The 15,512-nt window shown below is 33.2% G+C and overlaps 1 protein-coding gene across 8 annotated transcripts in view; it reads left to right on the plus strand.

Moving 5' to 3' along the window:
* The window catches only part of NAV3 (neuron navigator 3), a 1,126,484-nt gene that overhangs the window by 892,921 nt on the left and 218,051 nt on the right, over positions 1–15,512 (plus strand). For all 8 annotated transcript variants that reach the window (XM_074226484.1, XM_074226477.1, XM_074226479.1 and 5 more), the window contains one exon: positions 4,625–4,740. In XM_074226484.1, the coding sequence (XP_074082585.1) occupies positions 4,625–4,740 (116 nt within the window). The remainder of the gene's footprint in view (positions 1–4,624; positions 4,741–15,512) is intronic.

Consider the following 15,512-nt stretch of genomic DNA (forward strand, 5'->3'; position numbering starts at 1 on the left):
GTTTCTTTGACTTCAAAGCTCTAATTTTTGGCTACGATATTTTAGGGAGTTTATATATGCATACATACATTAGGAAGTGACTAAAAGATTCCATTTTCAATTCACTCTTTTGTTCTTCTAGATCTGAGTAATTTTCATTTACGATTTCTCAACCAAAAATATTTAGAGTTTTTAATGTTTCTGGTTTTCAGAGTCTTGTAATTCTTAAATCATCTCTCCTTTGACCCATTTTTCATGTTGTTTTTGATAGCAGACATCTTAATTTGTTCCCATTGTTCTATCTTTTGATATTTATTGTTATTTCTAATTATCTCCTTGAGTCACTGAATTCTGTTTTCTCCATTCGAATTTATAAGGGAAATGGTTATATGAGTGAAGTTTTCTACTTTTTGATCTAAGCTCTTTTTCTCATTCTAGCATTTTCACTTCAGAAATCTCCTTCCATGTATTCATATCTAGGGCAAGATTTGAACTTGGGTATTCTTGGCTTTGGAGACCAGCTCTTTTTGATTTTCACCTGATTTCTGAAAGACAGTATAAAGGGACTATGTATTTCGTTGTGTAATTGCTATCCAGCTGTTATATTTCTAGATAAAGTATCCAAAGCTAAAATTTTTATCCAACTATTATTCTGGAAAGAAGGTTCTTGTTGCACATCAAGATTTAAATATAGAAAGATTAATTTTTCAAGAACAAAGCAAATGTCTGACAGTGTTAAACTTGATCACCTCAAGGGCAGAGACTGTCTTTTGCTGTTCTTTGTATCTTTAGGACTTAGTACAGTGACTTGTGCACGGAAAGAGCTTATAAATCTTTATTGACTGATAGACTGACCTAGGACCTTGATAGTCCATTGTAATTTTCTTTTAGTTGATTATCAGTCACCAAGCATTTATTAAAAGTGTTATTTTATTCTAAATACTTCACTCAATAGTGAGGATGCAAAGAAAGGCCAAACCAGTTAACCTCTGCTTTCATGTAACACACACATTAAAAAAAGGCAAGATAAACATGAAAATAATGAGGTACACTCAAGATAGACACAAAGTACATGGAAGTTAATAGAGGGTAAAACATTAGCAATTGAGAGGACAAGGAAAGGCCTCCTGTAGAAAATGATATTTGAGAGAAGTCTTGTAGGAAGCCAGGGGAATTAAAAGACCATCTTTCCAGGTCTGAGATTAGCTGACTGTTGAAGCTTAGGGAATCTAAATCCTTAAAGTTTTAAGTATTCCTGAAGTAGAAGCATTGAGTTTATGTATATATATATATATATATATATATATATATATATATATATACATACATACATATTTGGTTAAATGAAAAGATTTTGCCATTTCCTTTAAGTCTAGAGATTATTCAGAAAACAAGAGTTGTGTTGATTACAAAGTCACATTGGGGGTATGGAGAAGTGGAAAGAATGATATAGTGATACTACTGTAGTGATATAGTGATACTACTATAGTGATAATGATATAGTGATACTACTATAGTGATACTCCCCATCCAATAAATTGTAAATAAGAACATATCACACCTATGTAAGATTGAAAGTTTATCTGACCTGTACATATAAAGGGAATTTATTCACTGAGAATTCTCAGTAGTCATTTATATCTAGATATTATATATGAACATACATATATATATATGTATATGTATATTCTCTCTTCCTAAATGTGATATTACTTATTTGGAGAAAATATGGCCTCAGTCACTTACTAACTGTGTGACTCTGGACAAGTCACTTAACCGTTTGCCTCAGTTTCCTCAGCTATAAAATGACCCAGAGAAGGAAATGGCAAAGCACTCCAGTATCTCTGCCAAGAAAATTCTCCAATGGGGCATTAAGAGTAGGACATGACCAGACAGCAGCATGTTGTCTCCCCCATTAGATCATGAACTCCTTAAGGACAAAGTCTTCTTTTTGCCTCTTTTGGTATCCCCAGAATTTAACATGGAGACTACTATTTGAAAAATATTTATCAATTCATTTACACTCAGTTCCTTGAGAAAAGAGACCTTAATTTCTCTATCTTTATAGATATAGATATAGAGTTAGATATAGAGTTAGATATAGAGTTAGAGATAGAGATATTCTATATAGAGAGATAATGTATAATACATATATATATGTATATTTAAAACCTGGTTCAATGCTTCAAATAGAAATGAATTTTTTAAAACATTAGTTGAAACATAGTGTGTATTCTCTCCCCTTTTCCCCTTTCTCTTTCTCCCTCTTTTGTTTCCTTCCTTTTTCATTCTTTTCTCCTCTCTTCTTTCTTTCCTCCTTTTCTTCTTTTCATCTTCCCTTCTTTCCTTCCCATTTCCTTATCCCTCTTCTCTAAATTTTCCTCTTATAGTTTTATATCATCTTCATTTCTTGATGTATCCCTTCCTTACTATCCTCCCTAGAAAGTCAACCTGTATAACAAAAGACAAAAATAAAAGAACAATAAAGACTTCAATAGAAATTTAGTTGGATCTGATTGTATAATGTATACTCCCATTCTCTAATTCACTCCCTTTGTAAAAGAAGAAACAAGATGCAGTTTCTTATCTATTCTTGAAGACAAAGCTATGTCAATATCATTGGAAATCTGAGTCTTGATTTTGTAACAAATTCATCCCCAATCAATGTAAGAATGTTCAATTGTTCTTGAACTCTACTACCTTTCTGAAAATTCCTTCAGTCTTTAATTCATTTTATAAAATAGAACAGAGAAAAACTAGGATTTGCCACAAAGTATTTGGTATCCTTAGGAAAATAGGCTTCTTGAGGACAAGAGCTGTTTTCTTCCTTCCCTTTTTTTCTCTTCTTTCTTTGTTTTATTTTTGCAAGACAGCAAGGTTAAGTGACTTGCCCAAGGTCACACAGTAAAATAATTATTAAATGTCTGAGGTCAAATTTGACTCCAGGGCTTGTATGTTATCCACTGTGGCACCCAAAAGCCCCCTCGATTTCTGATTTGTATGGAGCCTATAGGTTCTAGCACTTTCCTTTTCATGAATTGGATTAGATTATAATGTTGGACTATATTGTCACTCTTTTTTGTTAGATGAGATTCATATTTCAAGTTGTGGATAAAATAGAAAAAAATCATATTTATACTGTCATTTGACATATTTTTAACCTTCGAAAACAGCAAGACCAATAAAAGAGTACATAAAGCAAATGAAAAGGAAAAAATTAAATTGATAGGAAAGTCAGAAAGCAATCTTTGAGTTTCAAACTAGTGATAAAATGAGAGGCATTTTGGTAAAATTCAGAGATGGCTTACTTTGTAGTCAGAGGAACCAGACTTTGGTATTTGCTGCCGGAATGACTTTGGACATGTTACTTAACCTCTCTATATCAATCTTCTCCCCCCCTGTAAAACAAGGGAGGTATGAAGATCTAAGATTTCTCACAGCTCCAAATCAATAAGCCCATAATATTGGAGTAGATTATTTAAAGTGTTCAGTTAGAGAGATTCTGCAGAGAATTGTATGCTTGAAGGGTTCTTGTGCTCCCCACCACAGCAATATATGAGTCAGGGTGAGAATATAAAAAAAAGGATGCAGTGCATGGCCTGGAGTGATTTTTTTCTGTGTCAGACATATGAGCCTTGCAACTATAAAGCACAGAGTGAGAAAAGAGGAGTTGTAAGGATGGCCATTTATGAGTGATTTTGCTTTTTATTATGCCCCTGGTATCAAATACATCATAGCTGTCTTCTGTGGTTTCAGGATAGGGACAATGTTTATTTAATTCACACGCTGGATTTATTTATAACTCCATTTCAAAAATTACACATAATAAATACTCATCTGAGGAGATATCTGTTTTGGATCATAATCTTCTTCTTCCTTTTCTATAACCCATGGCTGGAGAAATCCACCAGATTAAAAATAAAGAAAAGTTACAAACAAGGGGCAGCTAGGTGGTGTAGTGGATAAAGCACCGACCCTGGAGTCAGAAGTACCTGGGTTCAAATCCTGTCTCAGACACTTAATAATTACCTAGCTATGTGGCCTTGGGCAAGCCACTTAACCCCGTTTGCCTTGCAAAAAAAAAAAAAAACTAAAAAAAAAGTTACAAACACAGCAATGAGACACGAAACGTTGAATTCCATAATAGGATCTGCTTTTTACAAAGAAAAAGAACTTTTATGGGGAGTCTCATGACTTCTATTTGTCTTGTTGGAAAGTATTTTTACAAAATGCTTTTAACAAACCATACAGTAGCATCCTCTATTTGGCTGTTTTTTTCTCAAACAATAGCTGAGAAGAATTCTAACTCTTTGTTTATTAATTTCTTCTGTCAGAGCTTTGAAAGTGATAAATATCCTAGAGATGCTGCATTTACTAGCCCTTTGGAGATAAACATGCTAACTTCTTGAACTCTTAGTGTTTATAAAGTAAGAACTCTCTTAGTCTTCTCAGATATTTCACTGTTAATATGGAAAGAGTTCAGATTCTCTAAAGAGGACTCCTTCACCACAAGGTCCTGGCTATAAAGGACCTCTTTACTCTGGTGGAGTAGTTTTAGGTATTGACTTCTTGTGAGAGAAAGCAAATTCTCATCTGTTGCCAATGCCAATTAGGGAACCTAACTGGTCTTCTTGCTTATTTTCAGAACACACACCGAAAATGAAGGTACCTCTATACCTCCCGTGGAATCCTGCACCAGTCCTACTAAAATGGATTTATCATATAGTAAGACTGCCAAACAGTGCCTAGAGGAGATATCTGGTAAGTACAATAGTTATGGGGAGGTCAATTCTCAGAAGTATATGTTTATGTGTGTGTGTGTGTGTGTGTGTGTGTGTGTGTGTGTGTGTGTATTTTAATTAATTTTAATCATACAATGCTCAAATGAAGAAGGATCAATAGTGTTTTGACTCCTAATCATCCTAGATTGTGGTTTTAGAGAAGAACGAAAGATGGTCCGTCCCATGGACCAATTGTGAAACAGATTCTTTGGGAGACCCTGAATGGTTGGATTAAGAAATCAGCTTTGTCTAGAGTGAATAGAGTGCTCAGGAACTGGGCTTTTAAGAAACAATTCACTTCACGGAATTTGACTGCTGTCAGCAGAAACCAAAATATCCCTAATTGGGAAGCTGTCAGAGAATTAAGACACTTGGGCTGGGATATAAAAGTCACCTATAACATGGCATTGGTGAAACATAGAGAGTATGATAGAATTGTATGGTTCAGCCCCCACAATTCATAAATAAGGACACAGATTTGCAACCGTTGAGAGACTAAACAAAGGCCACATATAAGGAGGAAGTGACTTCAGGGAGCTTGAAACTAAAATCCTTGGATTCCAATGGTTATCATCTTTCTACTATACCATGAAAGCATGGAAAGGGGATTGCATTTGGAGACAGGTAAATCCTGGCTCTACCACTTACTCCCAATTTGACCTTGGATAAGTCAGTTAATCTTCTATAACATATATATATATATATATATATATATATATATATATATATATATATATATATATATATATATAAATATATATATATAAATATGTGTGTGATCTTATATGAAACTACAAATCTATTATGTACTACTTATTATTACATTTATAATAAAGTTATTATGTAAATTTCTTTTTTCTTCCACCTTCCCCCAGAGATGGCTATCAATTATACAGTTAATCTTTCTATGCCTTAGTCTTATTTCCTGTAAAATAGGATTGGGGTAGAGTAGACAGCCCTTGAAGTCCCTTTGGGATTGAGTTCTATTGGGTCATATATCACCTTTGTTTTAAACTGTCATGTTATTTATATTTTATTGAATTTTTATTTCTTTTGTTAAATATTTCCCAATTACATTTTAATCTGACATCAATTGGGCATTATGGCCCTCATGTGACTGGCTTGTTTCACATATTTGCTGTCAAGTATCATTTGAGTCCTAACCAATTTTGTTACCTCTTTGTGCATAGATGATGATGACATCTCCAAGGAATATGGAATACTTCATCATGGTAGATGTAGTATCATTTATGTTTAAGAATCATGGAACTCTGTGTCAGGAAATATGACATGGCACTGATCAGTTAGCAAACTAGAAGGAAAGCTGTTTTCCCCAAAGACAGTAGGTTTGTTTCAATGAAACTTAAAAGTCTATACACTGACTCAAATTTAGGAGTACTTCTGGATTTTCTTGAGTCATTTTCACTTTTGAGACAAAAACAGTTATTTCACATACATCTTCCTCAGTACTGCTAAATTAAAACTGCAAATTTCTCTGGTAATCATTTTAAATAAAAGCTAAAAGGGAGGGGAGGGGGAAGAGATCCATTCCACTGTAGGAATTCAGAGTTTATATTTGAGTAATAAAAAAGGATAAAAATAAATCTGTGACACATTGAAAGCTTTTCTTGATCAACATATAATGGTTACTGTATCAAATTATCATTCTCATATTACTTTAAAATATATGAACCTACAGAGGAAATGGGTTGATAGTACATTTTGAAATCATATTTATACATATTTTTGAGAGGAACAGTTAGTATTGTGCTGGTATCAGTGTACAAATATACACATACATACACAATGAAAAATTTACCTATACATTCATATTCACATATGGATATATGCATATACATAAATACTTCTATATATGCATATAATTCATGTCTTTGTTTATATATGTAAACATATATGTGTATTTATAAAAACATAAATTTAAATTTAATCTGTATCACTGATATTTTTTCCATCACTTTTTTAAATCTAGACAACCAATAAACAAATCAAATGCTGATTTGTAATTTTACTGATTTCCAAATTTAACAGTCAGCTCTCACAAGCTGATATGAGCAAGTTATAAGATAGCTCTTGGTGTAATTTTAATTGTCAACTTTATATGGAAAGGGTTACAATAGTGTAATGGAAAGAATTCTAACCTTGGAGTTGGGAGCTGTTGATATGGCTATTGATTCTCATAAATACCTGTGGTTTTATCATAGGAACATTGCTTACTATATCTGAATGTTTGTTTCATCTTTTTTTTTAAATGGATTCCTCTGTCCACTTCATCTGGTGCTTTTGAGAAAAGAAATTTGTGGGGTAGCTAGGTGGTGCAGTGGCTAGAGCATCATCCCTGGAGTCAGGAGGATCTGAGTTCAAATTCAGCCTCAGACACTGAATAAGCTAGTTGTGTGTGACCTTGGGCAAGTCACTTAAACTCACTGCCTTGCCAAAAAAAAAACAAAGAGAGAGAGAGAGAGAGAGAGAGAGAGAGAGAGAGAGAGAGAAAAGAGCTTTGTAAAATCTAAAATCATGATATAAATGTAACATTATATAGTAACATAAGAACTTCAATTTGAGATTAAAAAGCAATTAGTATTTTCAAAATTCTAATTCTTAATTCTGTTTTTTTATTTGACTCTAATTTTTTATACTGTTACAGTTTTGAAAGATGAATATATTTTCTTGCTAAATAAAAAGAGATATGGAAGGCTGAAAGTGAACAATTTAGATAAAACTTTTTTATAATAGTTACCAAAAACAAAAAACAAAAACATGGTGACCTTTTTCTTTTTCCTTTTTTTCCCCCAACATGGCTAATATATTTAGATAGGAAAATGGAAAGTTCCCTTTGTGTTTTCAGCTGGAATAGATTAAAAAGAGAAAGAAAAGAATAAATAAAGGCAGAAATACTAAAAAACATCCTGAGACTTAGCTGACAAACTCATTCCTTCTTCTATTGTTTCAAATCAGTCTGTTTAAATTCAGGCAAGGGGTCTACAATGGTCACTGAGAGGCATTCCTTAATGGGTGCTATACAATTCTTCTGGTGCCAAGATATTGGGGGGAGAATGATAATGGCTTTTTTTTTCTCATGATCAAACAAGCTACAAGTCAAGCTATATGCTTGGGAAATACTTATGTTTGTACATGCACACATATACCCCCTCCCATTCATATATAAACACATATATATTTATCTAAATTCACACACATGCGTTTATGTGTCTGTGTACACAAATATAATAACAAAACATTAAGATAACAATAAGGATACTGGAAAATACCTGAGTCTGAGATGGTATTGAATATACTAAATAAATAAAATTACAAAATAGGAATGACAGGGGCAACTAGGTGGCGCAGTGGCTAGAACACCGACCCCGGAGTTAGGAGTATCTGAGTTCAAATCCAGACTCAGACACTTAATAATTGCGTAGCTGTGTGGCCTTGGGCAAGCTACTTAACCCCATTTGCCTTGAAAAAACCTAAAAAAATAGGAATGACAGAAAATTATTTGAAAAAGGAATAGCTTTAGGGAGAAATAATAATAGAAAAATGCTTTGGAATAATACTTAAAATCCCATTTGGTAGTAAACAGAGAAAGTAATGAACACAAAGTGCATTTCACATTTTTAGCATAAATAGGTAAATATATCATGAAGAATGGAAGATTGGTAGAATATGGTAGTAGATGTGAAATATACATATATATGAATGTATATGGAGAGAGAGAGAGTCTTGAGTTTTATTTATTTTATTTTATTTTTTTTAGGTTTTTGCAAGGCAAAGATTCTTGAGTTTTAAAAACAAGCCTCATAAAATATAGAGGAGTATATCTGTATATCCAAACAATATAAAATTGCACTGGAATCTCTAAATCTGAGGAGAGAAATGGATAGAGAATAAATGAATCAGGCTAAAAGGTATTGAATAGGCTACATGGCCAGAGAGAGAGGATATAAACACTCATTTCCTAATCTGGATCATAAGACAGTCACAGAGATAGTTGAGTGAATAGTTACAGAGGAGTTCAGACAGCTAAGCATCTTCAGGAGTGGCAATTCAGATGAAAGCAGAGTACTGATGAACTGTAGAATTGCCTTGATGATAATTTCTTCACTCATAGAGATAGCAGAAGCAAAGAGGGGAACTGAATTTGACCGTTAACAACAAAGGACTAATTGATGATCGAGAGGTGAAGGGAAGCTTGAGTAAAAGTGGCCATGTCCTTCTCAAGCACTGAGTAGTTAGGAAAGAGAATACTGGGTAAGTGTAGCCTAATATGTGACCTAGATTTAAAGGAAGTAGATTTCTATGTATCATTTGAAGAAAAAAATAGATAACTTATTATGTACTGAGACTGAAAGAAAATATTCTTCATGAGGGCTGCAAGGATCTAAGAATATAATTTTTAGGCTCTTTATTGATATATATATATATTTTAAATATATATCTACATGTCTCTATATATCTATACAAACATCTATTTGTCTATAAATATGTCTCTCTATATTTGTGTATACATACTTATATGTGTGTACACATATATGTATATATTTATACATATATATGAATAATAACTTTCCTTCCCTTCACAGTTATCTGTTCCTTATAGCAAACATTTTTAAGAGAAGAAAAATAATTTAGCAAAACCAACAGAAACATTTTTTCTAAGCACGTAATTTCATATCCATAGTTCCCTACATTTCTAAATTAGAGAAATTTATTCTTTCAAATTTTCAGTTGGACCAAGACTCGTCTTTATTATTTAATAATATTCAAATTCATTTTGTTCTTTTTTATCTTATTGCATATGTTGATGTTTAGATGTGTTGGATTTGAGGCTAATGGAACTGGGTTGGATACACTGAAAGACATTCAAGTAGAATTTCCCCTTAGATAATTACAGGTTGAGCCTTGAGCTCAGAAGCAAATTTGTGACTTATAGATAGAGGTTGCAAAATCATTTGCATTGAGATGAAAGTCAATCAAGTCAATCATTAAATGCCTATCATGTGCCACTACTGAGGATAGAGACAAAACTGAAAGAAAAAGTTCTTTCCTTTACAGAATAATAAGCAGTTGACTGAACATGAAGGGAGAAGAAAAGTGGGCCAAGGAGAGAATCTTGTGGAATAACAAACTAAAGAGGTTGAGTAGTGATCAAGGACATAGTGCTAAACAATTTTAGTTACTCACTGATTAAGAAGGGGAAAGCTATTTTCTTTTATTTTTAAAGAAAGTCATTGGATTTGGTGACTGAATACAGTATTTCTCTAGAGCAAGATTGCGATAGAGGGCATGCTAATAAATTTAGCTTATAATGGGCAATTAGGAAGTACAGATATTTGAAGTAGACAACTTTTTCAAGAAATGTGCAATGAAGGGCAAACAGGATATGGAATAGTAGTTAAAGAGTCTGGGTAAAGATAAGATTAAGTATTTTGTATTCTTTTTTTAAGCATTAGGAAGAACTGAACATGTTTGAAAACAGATGGCAAGGTACCATGGTGGGGAGATATTCAAAATAAAAGAGGGAGATGTATAAAATAAATGTGTACTTGAAGTATTGCAGGAAAACCTTGAAGGAAGCCAATAGGAATGGGGTCAAGAGAAAAGGTAAAGGAGTCAGCATTAGTGAAGAGCTGTTTTAAATCTTTTGTAGCAAGGAAGGAAGAGATACTCAATATAATTAAATTTAAAGGCAACAACTTCCCTTGTTTCTATTGAATTTATAATTTCACTTATAGAGGGAAATCCCTTTCCCATTCATCTGCTGCTGAAGTCCTGGAGAGTTTCCTGGGCTGGGGTGGGGGGGGGATGTTCTAAGAGGTTGAGAAATTTGTCCAGGGTCAGGTCACATAACCAGTATATGTTAAGATTTAGGATTGGAACTTAAGTTGTCCTGCCCTTATAATCTATCTCTCTATTCACAATACTATTCTACCTCTGAAAATTCAAGGAATGTTTATTTAGCTTTCAAGAAGTTTACAATCTGACAGAAGACAGTGGGCCATGATACTGAGAAATGATGAGGAGTAGAAATGGAAGACATCTCTTTGGATGACCTCTGGGGTGGAGGAACCAACTTCTATTATGTTACCATAGAGTTTGGGGAGTATAGTTGACAAAGAAAATGATTTAGACCTGTCTAGGATAGGAAACTGATGAAATTTATAACAATAAAATTATAAAATTAATAAAATAAGTACTGTGAACTTATATTCATCTGAATTTGCACACCATGAATTTGTAGTGGATGAAATCAACTTTGGAAAGTATATAGAAAAGCATAAAATGCCAAGAAGTATAAGGTGGTATTCTCTGTCTCTGTCTCTCTCTCTTATTATCTCCCTTCTTTCTGTCATTTACTTGCTCCTATTTACTATCTAATAGTACTATTAAGATAAGGTTTTACATATTTTTGAGCCTTACAATAACTCTGTGAAGTAATTGCTATCATTATCCCCATTTTATAGATAAGGAGGTTAAGCCTAAGGGAGGTTAAATGAACTTCCCAAAGTCCATACCTACTAAGTGTCTGATCTTTGATACTAGAATTCATAGGCAACAATCAAGTTGATTAAATAGGGGTGGGAAATATAGTCAAACCCATTTTATTGAGGGACTCACATACATGTATATAGCTATATACCAAATTATTTGAAGATAATTTCATAGAGGAGATACTGACTATTTAAATTTTAGATAACCTCAACACTTTAAATACTAAAGTACTATTTAGTCATTCAATGCCCATAGGGATTCTCTCCCTAATCATTATCATGTACTTTTCCTTTTATAATCACAGTTGACTTATTCTCCATTTTTTTCCATCTTTCTTTTTCACTTTACATTGTTGGAGAATAAGACTATTGGAGAATAAGTCTGTTGGAGAATATGGTCTATTTAGTCTAAACCCCCAATTTTACAGATGGAGAATCTAAGGACTAGGAAGATTAAACCATTTTCCCAAGGGCAAGATATTTGCTCAAGTCGTCTGCAACCAGAGGCAGATATTTATTTGTATTCATCTTACTTTTTAGTCTTAATGACAGAGTATTCCAGTATATGAATGCACAACAATTTATTTAATTGTTCTACTATTAGTTGTGGGTAGGTAGGTGGCACAGCGGTTGGAGTACCAGGTCTGGAGTAAGAAAGAATCATGTTTCTGAGTTCAAATCTGGTCTCCAACACTGTCTAGCTGTGTGACCCTGGGCTAAGTAACTACTATGTTTGCCCCAATTTTCTCATCTGTAAAATGAGTTGGGGAAGGACATAGTAAGCTACTCCAGGGTCTTTGCCAAGAGAACCCCAAATATGAGGGCAGAAATAATCAGATGTAACTGAAAAACAACTGAACAAATCTATCATTTGTATTGAATTGCATAGTAATTTCAATTGTAGGAAATGGTGCTATGAGAAACCTTTAAATCGATAATCTCTTTAAAATATTTTATAATATATTCAGAGGCTAATCTACCTTTAAGATTTATATTATAAGGATGCTAGCTGAATTTGCAAGGCATATTTTATTGCCTCAGCTTATTTATTCCTATAATCATTTTCAGCAACAAAGATGAGCTTATGAGAACTCGTATCTTTGTATCAAGACTGAAAAGATCCTTCTAAGTGCAAAAAAGTGAATTTTTAAAATATGCTTAGTCCATTCCAGGGTTGTTTTTTTTTTTTTTAACATTTCTTTTCCTAGAATTCTCTGCCTTTGTTTTGAATTATTATTAGACATTATTAATATCCTAATATTTACTCAACAAGATTGTTTAACATTTATCTAGACCTTATTTTCAACTGAGGAATGTTGACATGGATTCAACATCCATGCTGCTGACATTTCATAAAGAAATATTATTTAAACAGTTGATATGAGCCAGGAAATCACTTTAAGAAGATGACTTAGATTCAACTGGGAGATAAATATAAATTTATGTTTAGAATTTATAACACTTTGTGCTCACTTTAACTGATAAGTAGGCATGACTAATAGGGGACATCTAGAAATGGCTCATTGGCCATTAAAAAAAAGGTTAAAAAAAGATCAGTAATTTGAAACATTCATCTCTACTCCTTCCCATTTACAGTAATTTTTTTCAAAAATCACTTAATACTGATCTGTGATACAGATCATGATACAGTGCTTAGGTTTTCTGTGATATTTTAGCTTGAGATGAGTCTAGCAGTGATATACTTAATATTAAGATTTGGCTGGATGCAATTCTCCCTTATGGAAAAAAATGGTGTTTCACTCCCTCATGATCCACTTATAGGCAAATGAGATAGCTGTAGAGTAGACAGTAAAAGAGGAATAAGTATGTCTATATTAAAATAGTTTAATTGTGTCTGTAGCCTGCACTACTACCTCCCCTACACAATTCTCCTCTCTCACTGATTAAATCCATGTTGAAAGAGTGACTTGATGTTAACTCTGATTGACACTACTACCAGTCCAGGAGCTTTGTGATTTTGTGTATCCAGGGATTGCAACCTTATCTAAAGTAGGTGGGTGTCCCTCTCAAAAAAGACAGAGAAAACCCATCTGGGCTTGATGTTAAGGAAACATGTATAAAAAATGAAACAATCTCTATTCTCAAACAGCTGACATCTTAATAGAGAAATGCCATTATATTCAGATTAAATAGAAAATTATTCAATCAAAATAAGCACATATAAAGTCATTAATTATATAAATATACGATATTCAGGTTATTCATATATGTGAGAAAGACATAGAAAAAGTTAAAGACAAAGAAAAAGGCAGAGTGAGTCAGATATTGGGGGGAAGGATAGAGGTTGGAGGAGAGAGATGAAAGGAGAGTCCAGACAAATTGCTTTATTGATGTAGGAAACTGAAAGTAATGAAAATTTCTATCAAAGGTGATTAACAACTTCTCTGCAGTTTTATTTTGAAAGTTTTTGTCATAAGCACAATTTAAATCCCACTCCTCCTGAATCAGAGATTGGCCTTCTATTTTCTATATGATATTGAAGATGGATATAACTTTTGACCAAGAGGTAATTTGTAAATGTAGCAGCAATTGCTGGAGGAGGGGAAACAGAGACAAAGAGTTGCTTTGATGTGCATGGAAGGTAAAAGGACCAAAATAAGCCTCCACAAAGTCCTACTTGGAGATTAGATGGGAGCAAATGAATAAAAATATTCTGGCTACTATCAGGCACTTCTGTAGCTGGGTGACCATTGGCAAGTCCTTTAATTGCTATCTACCTCAGTTTCCTCTACTGTAAAGTGGGGTGATAATAATAATAATAATAATAATAATAATAATGATAATAATATCTACCTCCTAGGAAAGTTGTATCAAATGATATAGTGCTTTGCTCACAGTAGGCATTTACTAATTACATTTTTCCTTCCTACACTATTGAATGAATACCCCCCCACAAGGTTGAAATTGTATACTAGTGATGTATTAATCTATATGATAAAATAAAATTTTTTACTTGCAGTGGTCTGATGAGTCCATGTCTTACTATATAAATTTCCAAATAAGGAATACACAAGCTTTTTCAAAAAGTATGCTTTTATGGACATGTTTGTTTTATCTCATAAATTAAAAATGAATTTTTTTAAAATTACAAGGAAGGAAGATGTTGATGCTAAAAATCTTCCAAAGATTTAGCATAAGATATGTGGTACAGCTGTTTCTAGTGGTTTTTTGTCCTGCCTATATTTTCACTCCAGACATATGAGCAGCAGGATGAGTAAAAGAACCAAACCTTTAATAAGATACCAAAGGATACGGACCAGGATTCCTAGAACTCTGTCACAGGTTGGTCTGTGACTACCATGTGGTGACCTTAGGTATCACATGCCTATTGACCAGCTCTGAAATAGATATTTCATTCCCTTTATTGTATTTTTCCTTTTGCTCAGGCTCTTCCTTTGTGCTCAGAATGTTTTCCCTCTTCCTCTCTGTCTTTTAGAATCTGTACTTTTTTAATAAATAAATTCAAGTGTTATCTTTTCATAATTTTTCAGTTTCTGATACCATCCCTCTGAACTTTCCCTGCATTGGAAGGGGGTAAATAATCTGTGCACATACAGTTGTGTCTATACCATTTATTTCCCCACTAATAGAGTAGGCAGTCATTGAAGAGAAGAAATTTCTAGAATTTAAAACAGTACCTAGCATGTAATAAGTGCTTAATAGAAATTGTTGATCGGTAGATCTAGTTGTATTCCTGCCTTGTAAGGAAGTAGGGTGCTAAATAAAACTTTTAGAATGCTTAGAAATCACATTTAATATAGTTTGGTAGAAATACAAAGCCTAACCCAATAGAGTTTTTTTCCCTTTGAGATAGTATGTATATCTATATACAGTTTGCATGTATCTATGTGCATAAGTGCATGTATGTATAGCAAACATATACAATGCAGGCATGACATATACACACAGGAATGAGCATATATGCCTTTGTGCACATATGTACCATACTGTATATATCTGCATACATATGTCACAGAGAAAATGTGAATATATGTACAAATAATATGTATATGCATTACATAGGTGCATAGTGTATATGTTCATGGACATAAGCATCACAGTGCTAATGTGTTCATACCTGTGTTTATAGTACATGTGTACTATATATGCATGTTATGTGTGCATATATTCAGCAGAATGCACACATCATAATGTATGCATATAGTAAGTGTACATATGTGTATTTGGTGTGCACATAAATGTACAGTATACATGCATT

Source organism: Macrotis lagotis, chromosome 2, assembly GCF_037893015.1.
Source record: "Macrotis lagotis isolate mMagLag1 chromosome 2, bilby.v1.9.chrom.fasta, whole genome shotgun sequence".
NCBI classification, from domain to species: domain Eukaryota; kingdom Metazoa; phylum Chordata; class Mammalia; order Peramelemorphia; family Peramelidae; genus Macrotis; species Macrotis lagotis.